The sequence below is a fragment of the Centrocercus urophasianus genome, unplaced genomic scaffold, assembly GCF_019232065.1.
Source record: "Centrocercus urophasianus isolate 14NV4802_14NV808 unplaced genomic scaffold, USGS_Curo_1.0 seq_9, whole genome shotgun sequence".
Classification (NCBI taxonomy): Eukaryota; Metazoa; Chordata; class Aves; order Galliformes; family Phasianidae; genus Centrocercus; species Centrocercus urophasianus.
In genome coordinates this window covers 35,825,093-35,851,201 of record NW_024885532.1, presented here as the reverse complement: position 1 = coordinate 35,851,201, position 26,109 = coordinate 35,825,093, and the positions used below count along the sequence as shown (strand labels likewise).

General features: G+C 40.7%; 1 protein-coding gene across 3 annotated transcripts in view; it reads left to right on the top strand.

Annotated features, from left to right (window-relative positions):
* Positions 1 to 26,109, top strand: part of GRIA4 (glutamate ionotropic receptor AMPA type subunit 4) — a 220,250-nt gene that overhangs the window by 68,204 nt on the left and 125,937 nt on the right. For all 3 annotated transcript variants that reach the window (XM_042838826.1, XM_042838825.1, XM_042838827.1), the window contains exon 3: positions 6,881 to 7,120. In XM_042838826.1, coding sequence (XP_042694760.1) covers positions 6,881 to 7,120 — 240 coding nt within the window. The remainder of the gene's footprint in view (positions 1 to 6,880; positions 7,121 to 26,109) is intronic.

Below are 26,109 nucleotides of genomic sequence, written 5' to 3'. Positions count from 1 at the left end.
TACCGAATGAGTTGTAGAACCTGAAGGAATCCTTTTGCAGGGGAAAGTAGCTTGCAGGATGTGACTCCAGAACTGAATGAATGAATGATTATACAAGAAAGACACGAGAAACAAATATTTTTAAATATCAGTAAGAAATCAGGAGGTAAAGAGGTGGGTTTTTTGTTTGTTTTTGGTTTTTGTTTTTCAGGAATAAGAGCCTACATTAGTGCTGCCAGTGAGAACAGAAACTTGCAAAGGATATTGATACAACTGCAAAAGGTCATTTAGATCTATAAATACAAAGGGAATATATAGTAAAATAATTGAGACTGGTATACATTGATGATAGAATGAAAAATCATGAAAATCTGGATATAGAATAAAACTAATAGGTACTTCACTTTGATTTTCAGTCAGGGAGGCTGTTGACCTTGAAAGAAGGGGCCCAGTGGGTAATGGGAATTGGGAAATTGCCCCTTTTTCAATGATTTCTGAAAAGTTTGTTTACTGGAGGGCAGATGCAATAACAAGTACTTCTTAGTAGACCTGTTAAATCAGTTGTGATACATATGGTCAGTGAATAGAAAGTAGAATATTGATTTTTAAAATGGACATAGAACCTGTCAGCCATGCAGTGTCTAGCATCAATAGTCTGTAAGGTAATAGGACAAATTTTTTTGGAAATAAAATGTTAAAATACAGCTCTGTACTTAAAAGGGAATAAAATGCAACCAGGAATCAACAGGATGGAAAGTATAGGACTAATCAATACCTTTCTATTGCCAAGAGACTAAAGTAAAATAACCATGTTCCTAAGGAAAGTTATCTATGGAAATAGATGCAAAGAGAATTACAAGGTAGATGTAGAACTAAGAGTACAGTGACAACAAATGCTAGTAGAGGAGTTTGTACCAGGCTGTATGTTGGGAAGGTACTAAGAGACTACTTTTATAACAGACATGGGGTTAAAAAGTCACAGTACACTGATGGAATTTGCTGGTGAGGCAGACACAGAAATCTGAAGAAAGTTCAGAGTAGGCTAAGAAAATAACTGGAAGTATATAATTTTAAGGAGTACGGCAACAGATGCGACATAATGGAAAAGTTGTACATTGGTGACTAATAAACATACTATGCACTATGCAGAAACTCATCTTTTGAAAATGACCTAGGAAGACCAAAGAGCAGAATTTTGATCCTGAGATGATTGTCAGCCACTGCTGAGAGGCACATTTAGGAAAGAAAAAAAAAAAAAAAAAAAAAAAACAAAAAACCAAGCAATGTGATCTTAGGGTATGTCAGCAGAAGTGTTTTACGGTAGAGATGGGGAAGTAATACAGAAAGAAGCAGAAAGCCTTTGATTGAAATTCTGAGCAGGTTGTTCATCTGTGTTCAAGGCAGATGAGATGAAGCTGAGAAAGTGCAGAACAGCACTTTTTGGGATGATTAGGGAAATGGTAAGCCAGTCATTTGATGGTTTTAGGAGAATGTATGCTGTGTGGACAAGCAAAGCAAACACTAAGGGCTTTATAAGAGCTGTGTATCAACATATTGAAGGAGACCTTTGAAGAAGAAAGCTTTAACTGTTAAAAGTATTTTTGTATATTTCGACTGTGAAAATCTTTAGGTTAGGGGCTGAAACAGTGGGGACATACATAAAATCCCAGAACTGCCCTCCAGTGCCTTGTTCCAGTTCTGGCTTCAGATAAATCACTGAAAACTAAGGAGGAAAAATACACAAGTTTTATTTTCACTCTTCATGCTATAGTATGAAACAATTAAAGCTGAACTGATTTGAATAAGCCTGTTTGCTAAGAGTGTATGTCACTGTGCTGTGCTGATCTGTCTGAATGACTGTGACCTCCAGGCTGGAAGTGAGGAGAATTCTTCATAGATGAACTCTTCATAGCAAACTCTTCATAAATTGGATGGCTACGAGCTCTTCAGAAGGGACAGATGAGGAAGGAAAGGTGGTGGTGTGGCCCTTTATATTAAAGATGTTTTGATGTTGAAGAGCTTGGGGTTGGAAATGATAAAGTTGAGCGTCTGTGGGTAAGGATCAGGGGGAAGGCCTGTAGGGGTGACATCTTGGTGGGGGTCTGTTATAGACCGCCTAATCAGGATGAAGAGATGGATGAGGCGTTCTATGAGCAGCTTGCAGAAGTCACGCGATCTCCAGCACTTGTTCTCATGAGAGATTTCAATTTCCCTTAAAAATGTCGAAAATATAATACAGCACCGAGGACGCAGTCCAAGAGGTTTCTAGAGTGTGTGGATGCCCTGCTAGACCTGCTGTTCACTAACAGAGAAGGACTGGTGGGAGATGTGAAGGCTGAGGACTGTCTTGGGCAGAGCAACTGTGAAATTGTAGAATTCTCAATTCTATGGTGATATCAGAAGGGTGACTAGCAAAACTGCTATCTTGAATTTCAAGAGGGTGAACTTTGACCTGTTCAGGATGCTTATAGCACGGGTCCCTTGGGAGTCGCTCCTTAAGGATAAAGGGATCCAGGAAGCCTGGATGCTCCTCAAGATGGAAATCGTAAAGGCACAAGAACAGACTGTCCCTGAATGCTCTAAGGCAAGTCACAGGGGAAGAAGACCAGTGTGGATGAACTGGGAACTACTGTTGAGAGTATGGAAGAAAAAGAGAGTCTATGTCCTCTGGGAGAAGGGACAGGCTACTTGGGGAGATTACAAAGAAGTTGCCAAGGTACACAGGGAGGAAGTTAGGAGAGCAAAAGCACAGCTTGAACCCAGATTGGCCACTGCAGTAAAAGAGAATAAGAAATCCTTTTATAAGTATAAGAGAATATGAGCGCTGAGGATAAGGAGGAGGCTGAGGTCCTCAATGCCTTCTTTACATCTGCCTTTAATAAGCAGATCAGTTATCCTCAGGGCACTTTACACCCTGATCTGGAAGTCTGAGATGTTACACAAAATACACCCCCAGTGATTCAGGTGGAGACAATTAGAGAGCTCCTCCCCTATCTGGACTGTCACAAGTCTATGGGACCAGATGGCTTCATCCTAAAGTGCTGAGGGAGGTGGCGGGGGTGATTGCAAGCCGCTCTCGGCCATCTACCAGCGCTGCTGGTTATCTGGAGAAGTCCTAGAGGATTGGAGGCTTGCTGATGTGACTCCCGTCTACAAGAAGGGCCATAAGAAGGATCTGGGGAACTACAGGCCTGTCAACCTGACATCAGTGCCAGGGAAAGTTATGGAGCAGATCATCTTGGGTGAGACCACATAGCACGTGTGTGGCATCCAGGGGATCAGGCCCAGCCAGCATGCGTTCATGAAAGGCAGGTCGTGCTTGACCAACCTCATCTTCTTCTATGACTGGGTGACCAGCCTGGTAGACAAGGGAAAGGCTGTTGATGTAGTCTACCTAGACTTCAGCAAAGCCTTTGACACAGTCTTTCACAGGATTCTCCTGGAGAAACTGGCCACCTGTGGTCTGGACAGGTATACACTCCTTTGAGTAAGGAACTGGCTACAGGGCCGTGCCCAGCGGGAAATGGTTAATGGAGTGAAGTTCAGCTGGCGACCTGTTTCAAGTGGTCCCCCCAGAGGTCGGTACTGGGGCCCATCTTGTTTAATATCTTTATTGATGACCTAGATGAGGGGATTGAGTGCACCCTCAGTAGGCTTGCGGATGACACGAAGTTGGGAGGTTGTGTTGATTTCCCTGAGGGTAGGGAGGCCCTTCAGGGGGATCTGGATAGGCTGGATCACTGGGCTGAGGTGAATGGGATGAGGTTCAACAATGTCAAGAGCCGGGTCCTGCACTTGGGCCACAACAACCCCATCCAGTGTTACAGGCTTGGGGATGAGTGGCTGGATGATTGTGAAGAGGAAATGGACAAGGGGGTACTGGTTGATGCTCAGCTGAACATGAGCCAACAGTGTGCCCAGGTGGCCAAGAGGGCCAATGGCATCCTGGCCTGCATTAGAAATAGTGTGGGCAGCAGGAGCAGGGAGGTGATCATCCCCCTGTACTCAGCACTGGTGAGGCCCTACCTCGAGTACTGTGTTCAGTTTTGGGCCCCTCACTACAAGAAAGACATTGAGGCCATGGAGCATATTCAGAGAAGGGCAACGAAACTGGTGAGGGGTCTGGAGCACAAGTCTTATGAGGAGTGGCTGAAGGAGCTGAGATTGTTCAGTCTGGAGGCTCAGGGGAGACCTCATTGCTCTCTACAACTTCCTGAAGGGAGGCTGTGGTGAAGAGGGGTTTGGCTTTTTCTCCCAGGAACAAACAGGACCTGGGGCAATGGCCGCAAGTTGTACCAGAAGAGGTTTAGGTTGGATATTAGGAGAAACTTTTTCTCTCAGAGGGTGGTCAGGCACTGGAATGGCTGCCCAGGGAGGTGGTGGAGTCGCTGTCCCTGGCAGTGTTCAAGAGGCATCTGGATGAGGAGCTATGAGATATGGTTTAGTGCTTGTAGTAGCAGTGGTAGTGGGAGGACAGTTGGACTAGATGACCTTGTAGGTCGTTTCCAACCTTGTGATCCTATGATTCTATGTCATCTAGTTATCAAGGCACAACTTCTGTTTTCCTTTGTTCAGTGTGCGTATAGGAATGGGCTGGCAGGAGAGAGGATCTGCAACAGGAGAACATAAGAAATACGTACCTATGATGACAACCTGGCTGTTCCTTTCTTAATTTTCCAAGACTGTGGAATAGCTAACTGATAATTATCACACAGTGTTTCTAGTAAGCTGTTCTAGGCTTCAAGAAAAAATAGGGTGTTTTTCATAGGGACCTTATTATGCTGGAAAGGCTGTACTTACTCAAGAAAATATCCTGTTTCTATGTGCATACATCAGTAAGCCCTTATGCAGTCAGCTGAAATCAGTAGAAGTCTTTCTTTATGTCTTAAATGATTCCAACAGCAAATCAAAGTTCAGAATATGTATTAAGGTCATTTGTTTTTTAGTTTTGAGATTGACCCAGAGTAGAAGTAAAAGGTTTGGGGCAACAGACTGATCTCAATGATTTACATTTTTCATTAACTGGTCTCTTAAAGTCAAAAAGATGGTTCATGAATAGTTTGTTATTTTTTCAGTGTCTGTAATAGTCTTAATGCAGAATGGGGGATCCATGCTTAAAAGTGAGTGAAACTTTTATGTTGCTGTGATTTAAAATGTCCAGATTTCACTCATGAGACTGATGACACTTTTGTGATATATTTCATGTTTTGAAATGTGAACACTTTTCTGCTTAAAATAATGTAAATGATCAAACCCCGATAGAGCTATGACTAAAACAGCGTATGTTGACTTTCCACTGGCATGCAAAACCATATTATTTACTTTCTGTTTTATTTTAGAATTAAAAAAAAAACAACGCCAAAAAAAAACAAAAAACAAAAACAAAAACAAAAAAACTATGGATAATGTAATCTTCTATGAATAGATTCCAAAAATGACAAAATGTTATTTTGATATCTACGAAGTCTGCTCCAAAAGTAATGCTTCTTATTTATTTCCATGGAAACTACAACAGATACAAAGAGCAGAATAACACTACGTAATAGAGCAAATTTCAAGCTACAAAACATTATTTTTCAACACAGTTGCCATCATCATCTATGCATTTATGACAGCAATAAACAAGAACCTTCTTGCTGAGCTCATAAAAATCTGCACCAGCGGAGATGGCCCACTGTTTCATAGCTGCTGAAATGGCATCATTTTGCCCACACAGTCCATCTTTTATCAGCCTGAACAGATGGAACTCAGAAGGCAACTGATCTGGAATACAGTATCTGTGGCAGGACAGTCCAGTCAAGATTGGCAGTGTACTCCATGATCTTCAGACTGGTCTGGGGCCTGGCATTATGATGTTGCAAGAGAAAGATATTCTTCTCCTCTGACCTGACTGTGGAAGTTTGAGACTTCAGCTTAGTCAGCTTTGCAATGTGGTGATCAGAGCTGATGGTTTGTCTGAGTTCCAGGAAATCCAGAAGAATCACTTTCCTATCCCAAAAGACAGTGCACATCATAGTGTCTTGAACTTTTTGCCCAGTGAAGAGTTTACATCACCATTCCATGCACTGCTATTTTGACTCCAACTCATAGTGGTGATACCATATCATCACTGGCAATGATGTGATTCAGGAAATTGTCACTTCAGACTCATACTGGTTCAATGGGCACTGACAAACTTGCATACAGTGATTTTTCTGTTCCTGTGTGAGCTTTCATGGGACCCACCTGGCACAAACTTTGCGATATTCCAATGTTGCCACAACTGTTTCCAACAGATTGAAGCTGATATTCAGCTATATATACAGATCCTTGGTTGTAATCCGCTGATTGGTGTGGCTGAGCTGGTTGAGACCTCTTAATTTTGTGCTGTGAAAGCTATGCATGGCCATCCAGAATATGGGTTTTCTTTCACATCACTGTCACCACTGCTGAAACACACCACCCATCATCTCACTGTGCTCACATCCACTGTTTGATCTCCATAAGCGTTTACCAAGCATCAATCACGTCAGCGGGTGCCATTTTTTCCTTGTTGAGGGTTTTAGGTACACACCTTTGCTTCATCCATGCTTCCACATCAGATGCCATTTTGTTAGATTACTCTTCTTCTGCCATCTGTCACATAGCAACAAAACATAATGGGACACTGATGGGAAGGTTCAACCTCTACTGATGTACCACCATCTGCCTCTGATGTTGTGGAACATCATAACATAGGGGGCATTAGTTTCAGAGCAGCCCTTGTATTTCTTGGTTTTCAGAATGAAACACACACAAATATTGAAGTTAACTACGTAGGCAGAAATGGAAATCTTCAAATTATGAAATTAGGGGTGTTGGAGTAAGTATGTATTTACAGATTTTTTCGTTACTAAATGAAGTCTTTCTTTTTTTCTTCCAGTCTGCTCCCAATATTCTAGAGGAGTTTTTGCCATTTTTGGACTTTATGATAAGAGATCAGTACATACCTTGACCTCATTCTGCAGCGCCTTGCACATCTCCCTCATCACACCAAGTTTCCCCACTGAAGGTGAGAGCCAGTTTGTGCTGCAGCTGCGGCCATCGCTGCGGGGAGCCCTCCTGAGCTTGCTGGATCACTATGAATGGAACCGCTTTGTCTTTCTGTATGACACAGATCGAGGTGAGTTGTAACCACTTTTATTATATTAGTTCAATTGACTTTTGCAGGAACTGTGCATTTTTATATGGCATTGAGAGCTTGGGGAGTCAAATTTAAAAGCTCTTCCATTTTAAATACCTTTCTCTGAGCAGCTCTGTCGTTGAATGAAGAATTCCTTCATCTGCAAACACTGGACAGTGCAAGCAAATAGTAATCAACCAGCTGAAACCTGCATTTCAAGTCTAGAATAATAGAACATTTTAATTAATGTTAGTGAAATAAAGACACAGTTCGATAAGCAGAATCGTACAGCTGAGTTCACTCTTCAGATCACTTCATAAGTGACAGCGGTAGAAAGAAGTGGAGAGGGCTGACCACTTCTCTGCTGCACTTGCACCAATGTGAGCTGAGAAGTGAGCAAGCCTCTCATGCCTTTGGAGATCACGACAGGATCACGGAGTGCATGATCCTTAAGCTGCAGCAGAGAAATGAAGGGTGATACAGAGAGGACATGGCAGCAGCCTTCCCCATGCGCTACTCCTTTCATCTTCTGTGATCAACCATATTTTATAAGGTTTATAATGCATTACAAAAGGCTACACTTTTTATTTGCATTCTCCATTCCAAACTGCAGAGCATCTCAGAGCTTTTGAGTGGTAAAAAACTATAAGTGCATTACTGCATCTTGTCATTAGTGCCTAATTGAGAAGTAAAATCTCACGTTCTCCATGTTATGTGTTCATCCTGGCAGCAGAGCATTTTGCCTTGGTGTATGGAAGGGGATTTAGCCAACATGGCTAAGCTTCTGGGAAAGAAGCAAGATTTTTATGTTGATGGCTTACTTTCAGGGGAAAAGTGATGCATGGCTGTAGTCAAATAATTATTTTACTACAGCCATTTCCCTGTAGCTGCCCATGTGGATAGACTATTCAGAAGTGGCTTTATTCCAGAGTCATTATTCTGCAGTAGAAATAGGAAATCATACTGACCTAACTAAATCTGTTTAATTATTTCATTATGACTATAGAAGTCAATTTTCTGGTATATACAATCACAAAATTTTAGAGAGTTTTTAGTAAGTTTTTAGCACTGCATGAACACCTGAACTTAATTTTAAAATAAATAAATAAATAAAAAGAACCTGTATTGTTCCATAATTGCTAATGTTGTTTTTTGCTTTTCTTTTTAAACTAATCTGTTGGTTCTGTTTGTAAGTTTGTTTTTTTTTTTTGTTTTTTTTTTTAATGTTTGCTGGTTCAGTGAGGGAAATTTTGGGAAGCTGTTGTGTTAGAGGACAACATGTTGAGTGATGCACAGTTTGGCACTGTAAATCCAGTCACTTTCAATATATGAACTACCACAATTACTGATTCACAAATAGCACACTGCCCAATTCATCTAGCAGTGTTCCATGAGCTTATTCACAGCCCCATCATAATTTGTCTAGCAGTGCTATACCAGAAACTAACACAGCTAGATCAGTGAAGGAATTTTGGCCATGGCCACTCAGAACTAACATAGCTACCTTAGTGAATGGTGCATTTTATTAGCAACTGGTTACAGGTTCTTGTGGATTGCCAGTGATAATTCACTGTCTGCAAAGCGTGAGTTTAACCAAAAACAATACAAAGCATGTGCAAAGAGCTAACAGTAATTCACCCTGGACAGAAGCCCACTAAACTATAAAACAAACTTTACAGTGATTACTGCGCTCAGGGAAGCACTCAGCATTAACCAAGTGTGTGAACCATACCAATCGGTGTCCCTATGGGCAGGAAGAAAGACTTGGCCTGTCAACTGATCACAGATGTATGCAGGTGTTCTTGTCTGACATGGTATGGTATCTTCCCTAATCTTTCCCTCTCTTTAGCCATTTTCATACTATTTCTTACTCTACAGGTGGAGCTTGAGTGACTCTGGTCATATATACCTTTCTTCTGATTGGTATAAAATTCTCTCATTTCACTTTTAAAGGTACAGGTTAAAAAATCCAAAAATCCCTTAGTGAGGAGTGGTTGCAACTTGATGATGGGTAGCATTTGAGATGGAGGTGCATTTTGGCATTATAATGAGTGTATAATGACCAAAATTAATCCAAAACATGGCATTTTGTAAAATAAAAGTGACAGACTTTTGTCCTGGGGTAGCAGGTGGTTTTATCAGTGCCTTGGCACCACTAAGTCCCCATCCCAGCATTGTTCTTCTTAGAGTCAGTACATCGCATTCTCTTGATGTCACCAACAGCTAAGGTTGCCTGGGGAACTACTATCAATTACAGAACTTGGCCACAGAGTCTTCGCTTCGCTCTACCTTCTATGCTATTTAATGGCTTTCCGTTGCTTTTGTACATCTATGAACAATCCATACCTTAATTTTAAGTGAATAGTGTTATACCTTAATTTTCAAGTTGCCTGTAGCAATTATTCCACATTCTAGAACATGCTAGATAACTATAAGAAAAGAGAAAAAATGATGAATTTAAAAGTGTTCTTATTCAAGACATCGTAATGCGGAACAAGTAAACAAACACACAATTACAGATGTGATCCTACAAGTTCAACAAATTATCATGAGAAGAAGAGCAAAATCAGAACTCTACTTTCTCATCTAAATTCACATGCTTAATTAGATTGAGTCATCATTTTTAAGCATGCAGTAACACACCAAGGGTAGTTTCAGAACATCATCTATAACACTGTGGTCAATAAATGATTCTTATGGCAATAAACTCAGAAACTCTGAACTCATCAGTGTATCTGATAAAGAGATTATATTTGCCAGATGTATGCAGAGAGTGGATTTTCTCTCAAAATTTGAATAGGTCTTGTGACTCCATTTAATGCAGGAGAAGGTAAGATGTGATGTACCTTTAAATATTAAGATAACTGTAAAGATATAATAATTTTCACTACCACTCCACAAAGTGGAGCTCAGATACGATATGGAAAAAAAAAGTAAATATCATCTTTTAATTTAGTGTAATCAGGAAAAAAATCATTGCTCCTGAATCACAATAGGGTTTCTGTGAGACCAGAACTTAGTCACGTCCAGTTTTTTGCCAAAGAACCTTCGTCTCCATTCCAGACATATCCCCGTCTCTCCAAGCAGCTCCATCTAACCAAGCTGCAGGGATGGGAACAAGAGTTATGTCTTCTTTTTTACATTGAGCCTGCAAGTTTCTCTTTGCAGCTTAACCAGAAACCTATAAATAAATTCTTATGCAGGAAGGTAAATGATAAGCATACGTTCCAGCCAGATGCAGTTGCTTTTTAGGAAGAAGGCAACATTCAGCAGTGTTGTTTCCAGACATGCTTGGCCAGCCTTTCCATCCTACTTGCCTCTCTTCTGTTGCATGCAGCTCAGTTCTTAGAGGGCGAACAATTCACTTCAGTGACCAAGGTGGATTTCTCTGTTGTATCACTCTGTTCGTCTCTGGTCAGACCCTCAGCTCCCTGTAGAAATACAGCCTTTTTGCTACTGAAATGCACTGTCACTGTAGCTCTCCAAGTCACTGTCACACGCTGCACTTGGGTTTATGCCACGAAGTAGTCTTGGCTCTCACAAATTCCAATGAGTTGGTAGCTCTAGCCAGTATGTTAAATCTCCTTTTCTGACATTCTGCCAGACTTGCAGTCTGAAAAATCACTGTCCTGTGACAGAGTGTAGATAGTAAAAAGAATGACATAGCTACAAAATGAATTGTAAATAGCAAGGGATGTTACAGAAAAGGAAAACAGGTTTTGCAAAAGACATCAGGTCTGATGAAGGAATATGCAACTTGTTACTTAGCAGGGAAGGTGAGCAAATAAGAAGTGAGGCTAAAGCCTCGTGGACCCTTTGGTTTCAGTATGTCCTCCTTTCTTCTACCCTCATCCTATAAGAGGGTTTAATTATTACCCAGAGCTCAATACAGTTCACGTTAACTGCAGTAAATATTAACAGCAAAGTTCTGGAAAAGTGTACAGAAATGGGAAAGAGCAGGCTGAAGAACACTTAGCTGTAACTCAGCTGACAAAGCATAACAAAGCATGTCAAGGATGGTGTAAATTGAAAGTCATGCCTCCTTGAGAAGAGAGGTAAATCCTATGGAGGCAAAGTGCTCTGTTGTTATTTGATATCAGCTCTAAAAGGAGAGGAATTAAGGGGCCAAACAGCAGACTAGTGGAACACTGGGGCTACATATGTTCTTTTCATTGTGGCTGAGAGGCATATCTTTCAAAAAGAGGCATACAATCATAAGGAGATTTGCATCTGAAAATTAGCAGGGAAGTTTTGACTTGGCACAGGTGTTCCTGCAGAGTTTTGCTGGTTGATAATAGTAATTTCTAGCACCAGAAAGCAAAAGCCAGAGCCTAAAACCACAAGAAGTCTGGAAGAGTTTGGGTGAAGTGTGAGAATCTGTTTTAGAGTCTTGTGCAGGCTTCTGTTCATTGCCTGTGCTGTACACAGCCTTCCCGAGAGCTGGAATGTTATCAGTCGCTGGTAGCACTATGGGCATTGCCCAGCTCAGGGAGCTGGGGCTGGAGAACAGAGGGCTGCAGGGCTGCACAGAAAAGTGAGAAGGACAGCAGCCAGTAGGCTGGAAGGGCTTCCCCCAAAGTAAATCAGCCACTCAAATCTAACTCTGTTTCCCAGCAAGAGTTGTCAGTCCCTGACTGTGACTAAAGAGCTATAGCAGGATCTGGAGCTACCAGCTGGCCTAGCAGTTGGCTACGCAGAGACTGTAAAATAGTTATTGTTCTCTTCTAGAAATTAGGCAATGTCTATGAACCTGTTTACGTGCCTTGTTGGATTTTTATTTTTATTTTTTCCTTTCTCCTTTTAATTACACACTTTTCATTAAACCAACTCAGTCATGGTTGCAGGTGAGAAAAATCAGATCAGTGTGCACAAAATGAATTTAATTTCCCCAGATTGCTGCACACTGTCTTTATAGCAACTCCTTTAAAGTTGGAGCAATTGCATTTTATGAAAATCTAAACCTGTCAGTAGGGTTAGACAAGTTCTAATAACATGTTCAAATTCATCCAAAACACTTAGAGCAGCAAAATGTAAGCATCTGTCTTCAAGCACTTGCAGAGGATAGGTGAGGTCTCAGCTACCTGGAGAAGACAAAGATATAAGAAATATATAGCTCTCTGTCTTACTTTGAGATAGATTTTTGGAATTGTTATTAATAATCATTTTATCAGGCTAATCTAATTTTCTCTGTTGTCAGAATAGCAGTCCCAGCAGTTAGCAGCAAATATGCTAGCTATACTTAATGCCTGCCTTGCATTCCTTCAGAAAATATGGTAGAGAAGAGGAAATAGCATGGTGTCTGGAAAATTAAAAAACTTTATGCTCATAGAATCACAGAATCACAGAATCACAGAATCACAGAATCATAGAAAGGCCTGGGTTGAAAAGGACCACAGTGATCATCTAGTTTCAACCCCCCTGCTATGTGCAGGGTCACCAACCATCAGATCAAGCTGCCCAGAGCCACATCCAGCCTGGCCTTGAATGCCTCCAGGGATGGAGCATCCACAGCCTCCTTGGGCAACCTGTTCCAGTGCATCACCACACTCTGTGTGAAAAACTTCCTTCTAATATCTAACCTAAACCTCACCTATCTCAGTTTAAAACCATTCCCCTTTGTCCTATCACTATCCACCCTTGTGAACAGTCATTTCCCCTCCTGTTTATAAGCTCCCTTCAAGTACTGGAAGGCCACAATGAGGTCTCCCCAGACCGTTTTCTTCTTCAAGCTAAACAAGCCCAGTTCCCTCAACCTTTCCTCATAGGAGAGGTGCTCCAGCCCTCTGATCCATCTCGTCTGGACCCGTTCCAGGAGCTCCGCTGTACTGAGGGCCCCAAACCTGGACGCAGTGCTGCAGATGGCGCCTCACAAGAGCCGAGTAGAGGGGGACGATCACCTGCCTCTCCCTGCTGGCCACCCCAGTCTTAATGCAGCCCAGAACACAGTTTGCCTTCTGGGCTGCAGGTGCACACTGCTGGCTCATGTCCATCTTCTCGTCTACCAGGACCCCCAAGTCCTATTCCGCAGCGCTGCTCTCCAGCAGCTCTTCTCCCAGTCTGTAAAAATACCTGAGATTGCCCCGACCCAAGTGCAGCACTCTGCACTTGGCCTCTCTAGGTTTTCATGGGCACGTTTTAAAAGCAAGAGTATTTTTCAGGTGAAGCAAGGTGTTTGTCTTTGCCCTGGTCTTGTGAGCATCCATTACGAACTTGCATGATCACAAAGAGCTTTAACTGGTTACCAGGCTGGCTAAGTTAAAGAGAGTGATGCATAGCAGGTTTGAAGCTTGAAGTGATCTTACTCGATAGATATGTCAAGAAGGAGAAGTATGATAAAGGCAGGCCAAAGGGTAAACTCGGAAGGGAAAAACCATTGTTATACATACAAAGTGCAAAGTGACTGACGACACCAGTATCTTCTGAAATGCTTCAGGAGTGATGGTGAGTCTTAAAAATAATCGAAGAGAAGTCTGTAATACTTTTTCCAAGAAATTAAATGTCATTTTGAGATTTAGGAAAAATATACTGCACATAGGAAATGGAATATGGATGTTGCTTGCTTTCGGGTGGCTGGGCTGCTATGTTGGATGTTGGGATTTACTCTTCAACAGCAGAGATTGAAAATCTGCAAAGCTGAGGAAGTGGAATGGAATCAGGAGAATGAGACATGCAGAGAACATTATGATGGCAGTAGTGTCCCACAACTTTTTCCTTGCTATTTGAAAGTACTAGGTAGTGTTCATGGCTATGTCAAAGACATTTGGTATGACCATGGCACAAGGATCAGGCATCTGTTGCTGGAGTGGCACTGTGGTTGCTGGTGACAACATACATAAATTTTAAGAGTCCAGAGGAGGGGAGGAATATGAAAAAGAGTGAAATCATAACTTGTGAGAAAAAAATAAAAAAGCTTAAAGAATTGAGATTATTGTAGGAGAAGTTTGTTGAGGAGCAAAGACCAGTTCTTCTTTGTACCAGTTGAGATCAAGGCATTAACAAGAATTATTTTGCAGAGAGGCAGATTTAGGGTGTTAATAGGAAATTTGTTTCAGTGTGGTTAGATAAGCACTGTAGTAAGTTGAGAAGATTGTTGGCATTCTTACCACTGGAGATTTTAGTGAAGAGAATAGAAAATATCTGCAACAGTGATCTGCTTTACTACATCCTACTTCTGACGATCCCCTCAGGATTTATATTTACGTAATTTTCATGATTTCTCCAGGACACTGGGAATGGTTTCTCCACAATACTAAGGACACTAAAAAAGATAGCTTAATATTTTACTAAGGAGCAACTTTCCATAATATATTATTGCTATTCAATTATATATATTGCCTTTATAAAAAATTTAGTATGTTCTATAATTCAAAAATCAGATTAAAAACATTCCAAGTGACTTAAGTTAAAAACACTGTGAAATCAGGTTGAAGGGCTGTAATTATAATATGGCATTCAGTAAGCTGAGTTACTGTTTGCTGAGCATTCAGAAACTGCAAGAATTGGCCCTACATCAAGCTTTAGTTGATATTTTTACTGCACTTCTGAACAAATTTGTCAATGTTTTAATAATGAAAAGGAGAAGTTATGTTATAGCAGCTATAAAATTATTTTAATATTTAGTTCAGTTGAAAAAGCTAGACAAATCAAAGCAGTAACAATGCAGAAATACAGACTGCATATTTATCTGCATAAAAATATCAAATAAAGTTTCTTATTAGTGAAATAAGTTTAAAAGCACCAAATGCTGCTAATAAACAGCAAATTGAATGTGAACTTACAGCACAGTATGTCCAAGAAAATATTTTGCCTCTAGGTGCTGTTTAACTCCTGATTATTTTCTGCGTTTTGCTCTTGAGTCTGGTACCTTGTCCTGGAGCTTTTATTAGACTACTCTAACTTTTGGTCTGTGGTTTTAAACTTTTCAGTGTTTTATTTTTGTGCAATTGCTAAGATCAAGATCATCGGTGTTCTCAGCATGTCCCCATGTTACATATTTCATCAGATCTGGTCCAATGATAAAACTAGTTTGAAGATTTCAGTAGCCCTATTAAATTCCAGGAATTAGTCAGTGTTTATGGTGTAGGTGATCAGACAGAAGTCCTCACTAGATGTTATATAGAAGCCATTTGTTGCCAGCAAACTCTCTAGATGGGCAGTGGACCACGTCCTACATATTGGTATCCGAATACCTCCCTGTTTGCTTCTTACCTAACACATGTTGTACTTTGGTGCTGACCAATCTGAACTGATACATGAAATGTAAAGAGTAAGTTCATTCATAAGATACCAGAGAATATATAAAATACTCCAGTAAGTTTGTTGCCCCCCATCTCTACTCATTAACATTGAATACCACATTTTTAAGAGAATAAATAATTAATTGATAACTAGGTTGTAGCAAATCTAATTTTGCAAGTGTTAGTTCATTTATAACTATATGAGCAAACTGACAACATGTTCTCATCTTCTCTGTAGCTGATCAAGGTAGTAAATGGGCACATGAAATAAAGATGCATCAGCATCAGTGCAGTGACTTCCTGTCTTTACTTTGTCTTACTACCAAATAAGATAGTATAACTGTCTAGTAATGAACTAAGAATTTACTACATATGAAAGTCTTCCACAGTCTTTCAAACTGCTTCATTAAATAAATGTACTCCCCTCATTGACTGTAATTCTTGAACACTAGACAAAGGTGGAGATTAACAGAAAGTGTAGATGTGGAAATCGGAAACTGAACATGAGGTGTACAGGTGAGTCCTCTGTTTTGCTGTTCTGTAGAGGGCGTGGATCAGACATGGCTACATCAGAACTTCTAGGGGTGCTTTGTTCATTCAGCTGAGCACACGGAACACACAGTGCAGATTAATTGAGGTTGTTGGACTCAGTGATCCTTGTGGGTCCCTTCCAGCAAATGCTGTAGAAATACATCAGTCAGTAAGCATTAAATAAAGGGCTACTCATTATCTTCCTGATCTAAAGAGTTTGCTTTCCTTCATTGTGGGTCAATGGATGTCATGGAGAAGACAAGGCTCAAATTTTGCTTTTCAATTTGCTGTGTCAGTTAAGCATCTGCAGCACTGCGGAGTCCTCAGAGCTCAGTTATTTTCCAAGTAGCATTCATCTCAGCCATACAAACATAAAACTCAAGAGTATGGTTGTAGCTTCTACATACTTTTGTATTCTGACATGCTAATGTAAATAGCATTTCTACCTCCAGCGCTGTGTTCTAATAAGTTCAGACACATATAGTTTACTTATTGTTACCTGTTTCTGTAACACATTCTGTATTCCACTTGAAAGCTAAATGTAATTCTGAATGCCTTTTTCCATTTCTTTAGGAGCTTTTCTTTAGCAGGAAGTTATATGGCATTAAGAAAGGAAGTGACCTTATAGTAATAGTATTTTTTAAAAAGAAATAAAACCAAAACCCTCATGAATCGGAATTTTTTCTCAAGATTTTCTACAAAGCAAAGTTAATTTCAGCTGTGCTTATGACTTACTAGTACTGTTGTGGTTCAGTGTGATCCTGAGCACGTGCTGTACTTGACTACATGAGTAGGCTTTGTTCTGATTAATATTTTTTTCAGTTGTCCTATACAGGTAAGTCTGTGAATGCTGTGATTATTTCATCCCTTGTAAGAGCAGGTGATTTATGAGAATACTAATGTGATTTACGTTTATCTTTTCCCTAGAATAAATACATTCCATCCAGACAACAGATTCTTAGCAGAAATTAACATTGTGATTTACTGATTATTTAGCTTTCTTACTACTGACCTTGCCATTTGTTACATAGATGTGTATCAGTGGCATCACCATTGGCAAAAGCTGCAAAAAGCTGTCTTCACGGAAGGGACTCCAGCAGCCTTACACCAGAATATCCAAGAGCATCCTTACTAAGTACAAGGCTGTTCTATGTTACCACTACACGTTGGTCAGTATTAGTGGAGCAGACAGTTGATAGATACAACCAGCCCTGCAGACCTCTAAAGAAGACCTTGAAAAGACTCAGACGAGGAAGCAAGCCACACATCTAAATGCTTATGCTTTAGAAATTTATTTCATTGTGGACATCTGAGTCCCACAGCTGCTGTACATAGCCTTTTATATAGCCACAGGTGTTGGCTTCAGTGCTGGAGCAGAGAGTGGCAGCAAACAAAGGGGAGCATAGTTGACTCTGCCAGAGAGCAAACATAGTGCCAATTTAATACTGAATCTAAAACAAATACTTGTGCCAATTTGTTTATAAATGCATTTTAGTTAGAAAAATTAGCTTGTCTTTGGAGAACATTATCTATGTGTGGGTGAATGTTCCAAGTTTTAATACAGTATAAAGCAGGGTTTTAAAAAAAAATCAAAATAAATAAACAGAGTATAGACTTACAAATAGCCTTACAACATGGACTTAAATATCAAAACATGTTTCTGTTGGTTTTGCCCTTCTTGCTTAAATAAGTATCAAAATGTATTAGAACAATTTTTTTTTTAAATTTCTCCATGGGATATTTGGTGAGACTAATTTATCTCTTACGTAGTGCAAGTGACTTCTTGGGGTCTGCAGCAGGAAGAAAGGTAATTCAGCATTAGAATGTACTGTGAAATAAACCTAAGTGTTTACATCCAGGGACATTTCTAGAGTTGGACATTCTTAATTCAACTGACTGATCTGTCATAGCATAATCTATGCAATCTCTAATTTAAGGATTACATTATCTGCTTTTATAACAAATGCATATGCCGGTGCATTCACATTTTTACTATTTGGAAATGCATTTTGCCTGTAAAAAGACTGTATTTTAGGTATTTACCTCATTAATCATAGCAGAATCCTATTTACATACATATTTATACAACTAATTTGTCTTTGCTTGTCTGCACTTTCCACAAGAGGTGGAAGTGTAGAGATCCTTTCAAAATGATTGAATACTTATCATAGTACTACAGATAGTATTTCTGCCTCTGTACAGGGAATTTCCTTCATTAGTATTTACAGATAATAGCATTAACTGTTGTTTCTGTTACCAAAATTGCAGTGAATGTTTGAGATTTAGAATTTTGTAATTGAAGAGAGAACTGACAAAAGATTCTTTAGTCATAAGGACTCAAAAACTCTATTGTACAACCTCCTTGGTGGGTTTTAATATACACCTGAATGCTGCAGGAAATTTTCTGTGAGCAAAATACATACATTTTCTTCTAATTTGTCTTGGACTGCAAATGGTCAACTTTTAATGTAGTTTTGAAGATCTGGGCATAATAAAGGACAAAAGTGTCACCAAAGAGAGAAGCTGAGAATGCAAAACTATGGTTGCTAGACTAAATGCTTGGAACAAATACGCATTTTTGTGTTAATCTATCACTGTGTTGTTGTTTTTTTACTCAGAAAGAAAATAGTCAGAGAATAAAAGTGTCTATCCTAGGTCTTCCCTGTCCTAATGAAGAGCCCTGCTCAGTGCAGGACAGTTGTTATTCTGGAAGGCCCTAGATACTCATTTTACAATAGCTTCTGAATAGCTATTGTAATAGCTGAATAGCTCAATTTTCTCTGTAGGGAGGTCAGAATAAGAAAACTAATTAAAAAATTGCAAGTGTAGGTACACATTACAAAAACTGTGCATGTAAAGATAATAAGCAAAATGTTTTAAGTGAGTTTATACAAATGAGTTCCTCATAACAGAGAAATATATTTCTTGATGCTGTTTATGAAATGGTTTGATTAGTATGAATGAAACACCATGAAAAAACAGTTTATTTGTACATAAACTTGTTAAGAACAAAATAGTTTAATAGAATAGATGCTTTCAAATAGATCTGATTGTTCAAAATACTTTCGGCAAACATCATCTATTGGAGTTACACATACCTACTTAGCCATACTAAAGATACAGTTTACATTTGGTAGCATAAAACAGGTCATGAACCTGACCCTCAAACACACTAACTATCTCAAGGACAGTCCTATTACTGATTGCTGATTGCAGTCTTCTCTTGTGTGTGTTGATGGTGCATATGGCTTTTGATGTCTCTCTCTATATACAAATCCTTGTATATGTAGTTATATGTATGAATAATAATAGTTTTATTTCCTAGCCTTGTCTGAATGCAGAACAATTGAAATCATTTAAATCTCAAAAATCTCACCTTAGAAGTTCAAGTCATGCCACCAGTCATAGAGTAATAGTTTGGGTTTGGGTTGGAAGGGACCTTTAAGATCATCTTGTTCCAACCCCCTGCTATAAGCAGAAACAGCTCCCACTGGGCCAGGTTGCTCACAGCCCCATCCAGCCTGGCCTTGAATGCTTCCAGGGAAGAGGCATTCACAGACACTCTGGGCAACCTGTTCCAGTGTCTCACCACCTTCACAGTAAAGAATTTCTTCCTAATATCTAGTCTAAATCTACCCTCTTCCAGTTTAAAGTCATTTCCTCTAATCTTTGTCACTTACAAAAAGTCTCTTCCCAACTTTCCTGTAGGCCCCCTTCAGATACTGGAAGGATGCTATAAGGTCTCCTCAGAGCCTTCTATTCTCCAGGCTGAAAAGCCCCAGCTCTCTCAGCCTGTCCTCGTAGAGGAGGTGCTCCAGCCCTCTGATCATTTATGTGGCCCTCCTCTGGACCTACTCCAACAGTTCCATGTCCTTCTTGTGTTGGGGTCTCCAGAACTCGATGCAGTGCTTCGGGTAGGGTTTCATAAGAACAGAGGGGCAGAATCCCTCCCTCAACCTGCTGGAAAGTCTTCTAGCAGTAATTTCAGATTATGTGTTTTATTTCATCTAATTTATATTTTCATTCTCATTAACTGTTACTTTAAAGCCAGTGTTTTACACTATTAAACTAGTATGTCTCAATAGTCTCCATGTTTTATTTCAAAACCCATTCAAAGTAGAATAATCTAAACCACCTTTTTTCCACAAAAATGATTTAGTATTTATTTTTCAAAAAAAAAAAAGAAGAAATTTTGGGAAAAATGTCCCATTTAAATTCATATAACAAATAATATCCTTTATCTGAAATATTTCTTTTTAAAAGATCAGTTTTTGAGGGAGGGAAGATTTAGGTTGGATGTGAGGGGGAAGTTCTTTACAGAGAGAGTGGTGAGGTGCTGGAACAGGCTGCCCAGAGAGGTTGTGGATGCCCCGTCCATCCCTGGAGATGTTCAAGGCCAGGCTGGATGAGGTCCTGGGCAGCCTGGTCTAGTATTAAATGTGGAGGTTGGTGGCTCTGCATGTGGCAGGGAGGTTGGAGATTCACGATCCTTGAGGACCCTTTCCAACCTGGCCATTCTGTGATTCTGTGATCAGTATGGCATTGTGTGTATCTTTTAAGTTGTGCCTTGCATGAGATTGATTTCATATCAGTTTGTAAGATGACATTTTTTTTTTTCTCCTGTAGATCAGAATTTCCAGTTTCGGGTTCTTAATCCCATATCTGCATTGTGTGCAACAATCTTCTGTACATTCATAAGCTCTGATCAATAGAGCCTCCCAAAACTCAGAGTATCCATTTTGTTTCTCACATTTCCACAACCTCAGGGAGTTTTAATTATCTTTAGTTATGTTATTTCTTGTATCACCTCTACATCTACTTCTGCACTGCTCTCCATATTTTACACTACTTCCATATATTTGTCCAGATTTATTTTCTTGATTCTGCGTTTCTTTTTTTCTTCAATCATGTATCATTGCCTTTCTTTTCTACACCTTCTACTTCTTTTCCCACACTTCCCTCTTCCAGTTGTGTGTTCATTTTTGTCCCTGAAACATTTTTTGAGAATGAAATGATTCTTAATGTTAGTGTGTGCCTTTGCCTGCCATGGAAGAAAAAGTGCAGTTCTGTATGCAGGTTAAATAAATAGTTACCAATATATCTCAATGCATCAGCACTCAAGTTTGTGTGAAATGAAAGACAAAAAGAGAAAAACACAGTTATTGGCTCATTTTTATTCCAAATAAGTTTAGAAAAGGTGATATTTCAATTTTTTATGTGCTTACATTATTGCTGCTACAAATGTATATGGGCTTCATGTCCATATCTCATCAAACAGCACAAAAAGGACGTTCACCAAGGGCATTGTCTTGTATCCTCAAATGCCCCTCTAGGCTACCACACAAGATTGATAATAAGAAATGCATAGAGGTGCAGTATTTTGTCTATGCTAAGAGCTGAATTCACAAGTAGACTAAAAGCCAAATTACATAATCTCTCCTCCCGCAAATCAGGCGCGTTGCGGTGGCCATCGCACAGCTGCTGGTCTGGGTGGCATCCAGGCAGACACAGTCACAATTGGCCCTTTTCATCTGGGTCATTCTGAATTCCTTCAACAGGAAATGGAACACAAGCAGAAAACTTTTAAAAACACCCCAGACATGAATCAACAAAAGCCCGGAACATCTGCTCATCAAAGCTCATCAGAAAACAGTGTATTTTATTTACACTACTCTTCTGGATATTCTTAGAATGCCTAATGAGATTAGAAATCACTGGGAAATGTTGCCAGTATGAAGTATCCATTTCACTTTCCAGATATCCAGTGTAACCTACACAAAGTGTTTGAAATACAATAAGTCATATCCACAACCTCTGTAATTTTTTTAACTCATTTTGGTAGAAAGTGATGAAGTTTTATTAAATCCATAGCTGGCAGCAAATCCAAGCTGGTGAAAACCAGGTACAGTATTTTAATTAATATTTCAATTTCTTTTGAAGATGATAGAACCATAGAATGGTTTGGGTTAGAAGGGACCTTTAAGATCATTTAGTTCCAACCCCCTGCTGTAGGCAGAAAACTCCCACTAGACCAGATTGCTCACAGCCCCATCCTGCCTGGCCTTGAATGCTTCCAGGGAGGGGGCCACAACTTCTCTGTGTCCTGCTCCACCACAAATCAGGTCACTTTCTTAAAGCACCTAACACTGTACAGTTTTTCTGAGCCATAGTCTGTCCTCAATCAGAACTTACGAATCTTCATGCCCTTGTGTAAGAGGTTTTACTACTGGGATGGGTCAAATTTCAGCTGTTAGTTTACTTGTCCAGACTAAGAGTTCAGATTCATACCTTTTTACAGAGGTTGGCATTTTTTTGGTGTTACATTCCAGCTATTACACAGGGAGGTTTAATAGCTCAAAGATGTGTGCTGAGTTAACTGAGCTATTTCTGTTATTTCGAGGACAGGTTCACCTCAGCTGTGGAGAGGAAGTGTTGCCTTACAGTGACCATACAGCTTAGTGACCTTGTCCTTCCGGAGTCCCTCGTTCTTCTCTCTGTGTACCAAAGGATAGCAAACACTTCTTTTCTAAGAGTAGGATTTGTTGGTGAGGGAAGGGGATGCTTTAATTTTACTTGCCCACTGATTCTTGTCTTTTTCAGATCTTGTAAATGCTGCTTATCACCTCAGCAGTTTCCTCTGAGGCTATTCTGTTTCTGATCATAGGAAAGCATCTTCCTTAGCAATGACTGCTTTTAAAAGAAGCAAATGTGGCAGCCTGGTCATCCTTTAAAAGTCAATTTGGAAATTATGCAGTTTACTCAGTAAATTCCAGAAGCAGCAACACTGTTATAGTGTTGGCTTGGAGTAAGAGGACAACAGAATTGATGAATGCCTTAAGCAGCTGTAAGTCACATAAGGGATAATTATTTTTTGCAAGAGTAGAAGGGAATTTTATTCTGTATGTCTGTTGTGTAGCTACAAAATATTGCTGTCAATGCCAGAAAGGATAAACACCTGCTAAAGGATCCGTGGAGAGGATTATCTTTTTCTTATGCATGCACTTATGCAGTATGTACTACACATTGGACAGTCTCCAGTTCTTTCTTCTTTCTCTCAGTGCATTTACAGCCATTGAATCAATTGTTCATCCTCTCTGCCTGACCTGTGAAAAATACATCTGCTGTGCAGAGAGGCCAAATATCAACATATGACATGCTTCAGTTACCCTGTGCCAACCTTCTAGAAGAGAACAATTATTTGGTTTTCAACCGCTATGCTTTTGGATTCTGTTGTGTGAGTCTGTCAGTGGGCTGCAGGGCCCATACACGCTGCTGCTCCTTATCCTTCCTCACCACTGTGGAAAGAGCTACGTGCTGATTTCTTTCCACCCGTGCAGCTGTAGTGATGCTCTGCCAGCAATGCTACTGCTCCCTTGTCAGTTTTTAAGCATTCTCCCTAGTAGAGAGAATTAATAACAAGATCTGAGTCATCTCTAAAGGAACCCAAATGCCCGTGTCCTGTTCCTTCAGTATTGTGTCATTTTTCAGCTTCTGTACAGGATAATAAAAAGGGTCTCTTGTACTCTCACAGCTGAGAAGTGTGTCAGGGCAGGCCACACAATTTATTCAGGCTACCCTTTTGCCTTTGTGGCCCTAAACATTTAAAAACCTTCAGGCCAGATTTTCTAGTCCATGTCATGCTGTTCACTGGTGCAAAGTGGATGGATTCCGGCCAGGGCTGGCGAGTGGCCATACCCATGTGGACAGCCAGGAAGGGCAGTGAGGCCTCTGTCCTCACAACCCCTCTGCAGGGCCATGCACGAGGCTGCCCCACCTGGGCGCTGACACCCGCTGCCCTCACTGGGACCCCGTGGTGGGCTAGGACTCATGTCTGTGTGCTTGGGGGGCACAGGGTGGCATGGCTAACGTTGGTTCCTTTGTGGACATCCACTTTTCAAGCATGGCTTTTGGTGTTTAAACTGGAAAGCAGTAGAGTTAAAACAATGGAAGAATTTGAGTGAATCTTAAATCCAAAGGGAGAAACTGTTGAAACTGAATCATATAGCTGGTAATGTCTGCAATATACATGCCTGCTGTAACTTTAGCATCAGCTTCTCACTGTGGTGGGCTAAACAGTTCTGATGCTCTTTCATTTGTTTTGTTCACTGCTTTGCCTCAATTTCTAAGCAGATCTAAGATCTCAGAATATTGGAAGGGACTGTCAGAAGTGAATGCTAGAAGATGCTTTGGGATCACAGAATCACAGAATTGTAGGGGTTGGAAGGGACCTCCAGAGATCATCGAGTCCAACCTCCCTGCCAAAGCAGGTTTCCTATACCAGGTCGCACAGGTAGGCATCCAGGCAGGTCTTGAACATCTCCAGAGAAGGAGACTCCACCACCTCCCTCGGCAGCCTATTCCAGTGCTCTGTCACCCTCACTGTAAAGAAGTTCCTGTGCACATTTGTGCGGAACTTCCAGTTGGTACCATGTCTTCAAGAAGTGCTGCCAAATCACAGAATCATAGGATTGTTTGATTTGGAAGGACCCTGAAAAGTCATCTGTTCCATTTCCTCAGCAATGTACAGAGACACCTGCAGCTGGATTGGGCTGCTCCACCCAGACTGACCTTGAAGGTCTTCAGTGTTGAGGCATCCACCACCTCTCCGGATAATGTGTGCCAGTGCCTCACCACTCTTAGTGTAAAAAAAACTTCTCCATTATATCCAATCTAAATCTTTCCTCTGTTAGTTGGAAGCCATTTCCCCTTATCCAGTCATACATCAGACCTTGCTAAAGGGTCTGGTCCTTTGTCTCTTATGGCGCCTTTAGATAATGAAAGGATAGGTCAGTAATCCTTTTAGGTTTAAAACATACTGTTTCACTTTTTTTTCAGTAAGAATCATGAAATAATTGAGGTTGGAAAAGATCTCTTAGATCATCTAGTCCAACTGTCTGTTGCCCACTAAACCGCGTTCCTTAATACCACATCTAAACATTTCCTGAACACCTCCAGGAACGGTGACTCCACCATCTCCCTGGGCAACCCATTCCAGTGCCAAACCACACTTTCTGAGAAGATTTTGCTAGTATCCAATCTGAACCTCTCCTAGTGCAACTTGAGGCCATTCCCTCTCATCCTATTGTTAGTTACCCAGGAGAAGAGGCTGACAGCCACCTCACCACAATCTCTTTTCAGGTTGTTGTAGAGGGCAATAACATCTCCCCTGAGACTCCTCTAAACTAAACAATCCCAGTTCCCTCAGCTACTCACATAAGACATGTGCCCCAGACCTCTCATTGCCCTTCTCTACACATGCTCTGGGGCCTTGATGTCTTTCCTGTAGTGAGGGGTTCAAAACTGAACACAGTTTTGAACAACCAGAGTTGAGTGAAGGGTGATGATCTCCCTTTCCTGCTGGCTACACTATTTCTGATATGAGACAGGATGCCACTGGCCTTCTTGACTACCTGGGCACACTGCTTATTCCATGTTCTACTGAGCATTAACAAACACCCCCAGATCCATTTCCTATGCATATTCTCCCAGCCAGTCTGCTCCAAGCCTGTGTAATGTTGCCTGAGGTTGTTGTGGCCAAAGTGCAGGGCCCAGCAGTTGGTCTTTTTGAACTTCCTTCTGTTGGCCTCAGCCCAGCTATCCAGCCTATCCAGATCTTTCTGAAGAGCCTTCGTACTCTCAGGGAAATCAACACTTTTTCCCAACCTCTGGGGAACACCACTCATGACTAGTCATCAGCTGGATTAAACTCCCTTCACCACCACTGTCTGCATCTGGCCATCCAGCCAGTTCTTTGTCCAGCAAAGTGTACTTGTCCAGGATGAAAGAAGAAAACTTGGCCTTTAGTTTCCAGAACCACTGGATGATATGCGAAGAGGCAAAGGAGTAGATGTTGCTCCAAGCAGTGGTGGCTCCTTTTTCTCCTCCCAGAACTTTTCATTTCTTTTGGAGTTACTGGTATCTTGCTTTGACTGAGTGTCATGCTTCCCTTTCCCAGGACTCTGACGAATGTCTGTGCAGCTACAATCATAACTTGGTATGCCCTCAGCACCGTTCTCTCCCCTCTCTGCCACACATATTAATCATGATCTTTACCATTTGGATGGCATCCATGCTGATCTCCAGCTGCACCTCTGTCTGTGCTATGTTTGGTTTTTCCCTGGGCTATTTGGCTTTGAGTTTGCAGTTCTGCAGGTCTGTTTCTTTTTCTGCAGCCTTATGTCTTCCATTCACCATTAAGAAAAAGGAACAATACTGCCTGCC